The 3,841-nt window shown below is 46.8% G+C and overlaps 1 protein-coding gene across 1 annotated transcript in view; it reads right to left on the bottom strand.

Annotated features, from left to right (window-relative positions):
• Positions 1-379: 379 nt before the first annotated feature.
• Positions 380-3,841, bottom strand: part of trpm4a (transient receptor potential cation channel, subfamily M, member 4a) — a 25,558-nt gene continuing 22,096 nt past the window's right edge. The window contains 5 exon segments of the mRNA XM_060045907.1: positions 380-692; positions 1,006-1,113; positions 1,733-1,845; positions 3,249-3,316; positions 3,319-3,393. Coding sequence (XP_059901890.1) covers positions 608-692; positions 1,006-1,113; positions 1,733-1,845; positions 3,249-3,316; positions 3,319-3,393 — 449 coding nt within the window. The 3' untranslated portion in view covers positions 380-607.

Below are 3,841 nucleotides of genomic sequence, written 5' to 3'. Positions count from 1 at the left end.
AAGGAGAGAGACCGATTAGAGCAGATCAGGTTACCACAGGTCAATCAGGCTAATGCAGGCTAACATGGGCTAACAAAGGCTAATATTGCTAACTTGGGCTAACATTGGCTAAAAGTGGCGAACTCTGGCAAACAGAAGGAAACACAGGCCAAACCGGCTAACTTAGGCTAACACTGGCTAACACTGGCTAACACTGGCTAACGCTGGCTAAAAGTGGCGAACTCTGGCACACAGAAGGATACACAGGCCAACACCTGGTGTTGGCCTGTGTATCCTTCTGTGTGCCAGAGTTCGCCACTTTTTTGGCTCAGAGGTAACTCAGGGTAACTCAGGCTAACACAGGTCACCACAGGCAAACTCAGGCTAACACAGGCTAACATAGGCTAACACATGTAAGTCCGATACTCACCACAGTAAGCTAATACAGGCGTACAGAGGCGGACTCAGGCTTACACTGGCTAACATCTGACTCCAAGAATTTATGTCGCTGCTAGGGCTGAATTATTTCATGGTTCAAATAGTTATGTAATTTAAATCACCATGTCCTTTCACACACAAAAGCCATAACATTGTCAGATTACGTTTTCCGGTAAAAGTAGTAGACATGCTAAGTGCTTCGTGAGTATGACATCCAGCTGGACGTTCCTTTCTGATTGGCTTTCAGAGCCATGTACTCATCAGCGTCTTCCTCGCTGGAGGAAGAAAGGAGAGAGGCCCGGTTGAGTCGGTTGCATAGACTGACCGAGATAGTGTACTGTTTTTGCTCGTCAACAAGAGTGCAAGGAAACAAAACTTCTGATCTGCGTCGGCTTTCTCTGTCAACCATTTCGCTGATTGAAGGTTATATTGCTGTTGTTGTTTACCCCTCTTCCCACTCAAATTGTATGATTGTAGACTGCAATACAATACTCCTGTGAGTATATAGTTATTGTATCGAATCATCATGTCAATCATTTATGTCAGACATCTGACATAGGTATCTGTGTGTCAAAGAGCGTCACGTACTTGCGAACGACGTCAGCCAGGGAGAACACTGTGGCATCGTCGCCGTACATACTGTCCATGTCTCTGTCATGATGAACCTCCTCAAAGTTCACGTCCTCGTCTGGCTCCCTGGGACACACACACACACACACACACACACAAAAAGTCAAACAACAAACACAGACACACACACACGTACACACACATGGGTTGACATTCAAAAGCAAATATTTCAACTTGCTTGTGCGAGCCAGGATGTCTCGGGTTCTGTGGAAGCAAATCACTGCCATAATGGTTTTTTAAAGCTATCGAATTTGAGTATGGGAATGTTAACACATTTGAATTCATACAATTTAAAATTATACTTTGAAAACAGGGTCATCTGCATTTATTTGTTTTGAATTAACAGTTTAAATTAAATTTGTTTCAAGTTGTGCAGAATCAGAAACAAGTGTTTATTATTTTGTCATAGGCGTTGTGATCAGATTACAGAAATTAAAATTTGACGATATTCAATAAAGGAGCGACACTAATTCAAACTGAAGGAAGTGAGCAATGTATTCCAAGGACAAGCCTAAGCAACCTAAACTGAATCAACATACATAACCATGAAGGCCATAGAAGATGATGACCATGTCTAACGTTGATTCATGGAAACCCCGCATTGACTCTCATTTCACTCTGCTCATGCTCTATTGCACCCCTGGTGTTCGCGTCATAGGACACACACACCTACAACACCACCTACCTGAATCCGATTAGCTTGGTGAAGATGAGTGGCGGCACGAAGAAAGCAAAGACCAGTTTCCACACCTTGGTGTTCCTCTCCATGTCGCCCCACCAGATCTGGGACAGCAGGGTCTGCGGCGCCACACACAAGCAAACCGGCATCACACAACCAGAGACACAACTCCCCACACGCCAAACTACGTGGGACTTCGGCCTCCCGCTCATGTTTGTCAATGTGGCGAACTTTAATGCGAGGGTGAAGCAAAACTATCCTTCTGGCTATAAGAAGAGCACAGAAAGCTCCCTGAGAGTGGACTGTGTAGAGCGCAGTCAGGTAAACGTGTTCTCCCCTCTGGGAGTCTAATGTCACCCAATAACAATAATGTTAGGATGATGCGCTGGCTTAAAGTGCATCTCTCTGTTCTGTCTGGCTAACAGACCTTCCTAGTCAGCTCGGTGGCTTGGGCAGTGAATCTCTTGGTCTGTCTGTGTTTTGCTTGCTTGCCAGACTTTGCGTGACTTTGTGCCTGAAAAAAGAGCCTGAGTTAAATAGTTATTTATTACGTTTGTTAAAAACTGTCGGGAACCGTGTTCATGCCGTGTTTTTGACTACAAAATAATAAAGGAGGGTGTGAATGAAATATCAACGCTGTTGTGAAACACCTAAATCAGGATGTGGGGAAACTTATTTACAATGAGGACATGATTGACGACTTCGCCTCAAGAAATTGCAGATGAGGAATATTTTGTTGGTAAGAGTTCATTCAAACATTCAAATGTTTCCATACAGAATGCATTTGGATAAATGCCTGCTTAAGCAACTGAAACACTTTCTTGATGTCTTCCAGACATTCCAGATTGACTGGTATGCTGATAATGCTGAAAATGCAGTCAGTGCAGGAAACCAAAGCTCGACACAAAGTCCCCTACAAAGATAATTGTGTTAAGATTGCATAGAAAATATTCTGTTCAAAAATTATTGTTTGTTTAAAACCTACCTCTGTTTTATAGATCAATTCATTCTTAGACTGACATAGGGACGTAGTGGGAGCACTGAGCAGTCAGGTGTAACTATGAGGCAACGGCAACTGGTTTACAGGGCTCATGAGTCAGGCAGGAGGGCCCCTGAGCAGACCTTTGCTAAGGGGCCCAGGGAGGTCAGAGCCGGCACTGCATATGACGCTCTCGGTTTGTAACTACAGAGACACTCTGGGGAAACACATTCCAACCAATCTTTACGGCGAGTCGGATGTTCACACCAACGAGCCAATCGGGAACAGCCTTTGCAAGGACCCGTGTTCCCATCTGCAGTTACTCTTGCGAGGTTCAACCATTCCCCGGGGACAACAAAGATATGCTTGGTACTATTTTTAAGTGCCAGGTCATACAACATACAATAAGCGTGTGGTGACGCGTGGGTCGGGATTCTGAGCCCAGCTCTCGATGCCTCCTAACCCTCCCCACTGTAGTCACGTGACACGCCGACAGGACCGAGGTCGCTAGGCAACGGGGGTCCGGGTCCGAGGGGTCCGCACCTGCACGCCGTCGTGGCTGAAGAAGAGGCGGGCGTCGGCCGCGGTGGCCATCTGGAGGCAGGTGGCACCCCCCACACCGGAGACTGGCGGATGAGCAGCGTGAAGCAGCGCCTCTCGTTGCTCTGGTAGCACGAGCTGAACACGTCTGGAGACACACACACACACACACACACATGAGCTGAACACGTCTGGAGACACACACACACACACACACACACATGAGCTGAACACGTCTGGAGACACACACACACACACACACACACACACACACACATGAGCTGAACACGTCTGGAGACACACACACACACACACACACACACACATGAGCTGAACACGTCTGGAGACACACACACACACACACACACATGAGCTGAACACGTCTGGAGACACACACACACACACACATGAGCTGAACACGTCTGGAGAGACACACACACACACACACACATGAGCTGAACACGTCTGGAGAGACACACACACACACACACACACACACACACATGAGCTGAACACGTCTGGAGAGACACACACACACACACACATGAGCTGAACACGTCTGGAGAGACACACACACACACACACATGAGCTGAAC

The sequence above is a fragment of the Gadus macrocephalus genome, chromosome 2 (genome assembly GCF_031168955.1).
Source record: "Gadus macrocephalus chromosome 2, ASM3116895v1".
Classification (NCBI taxonomy): domain Eukaryota; kingdom Metazoa; phylum Chordata; class Actinopteri; order Gadiformes; family Gadidae; genus Gadus; species Gadus macrocephalus.
Note: the sequence above shows the minus strand (reverse complement) of the source record. Positions and strands in the feature narration are given on the sequence as shown.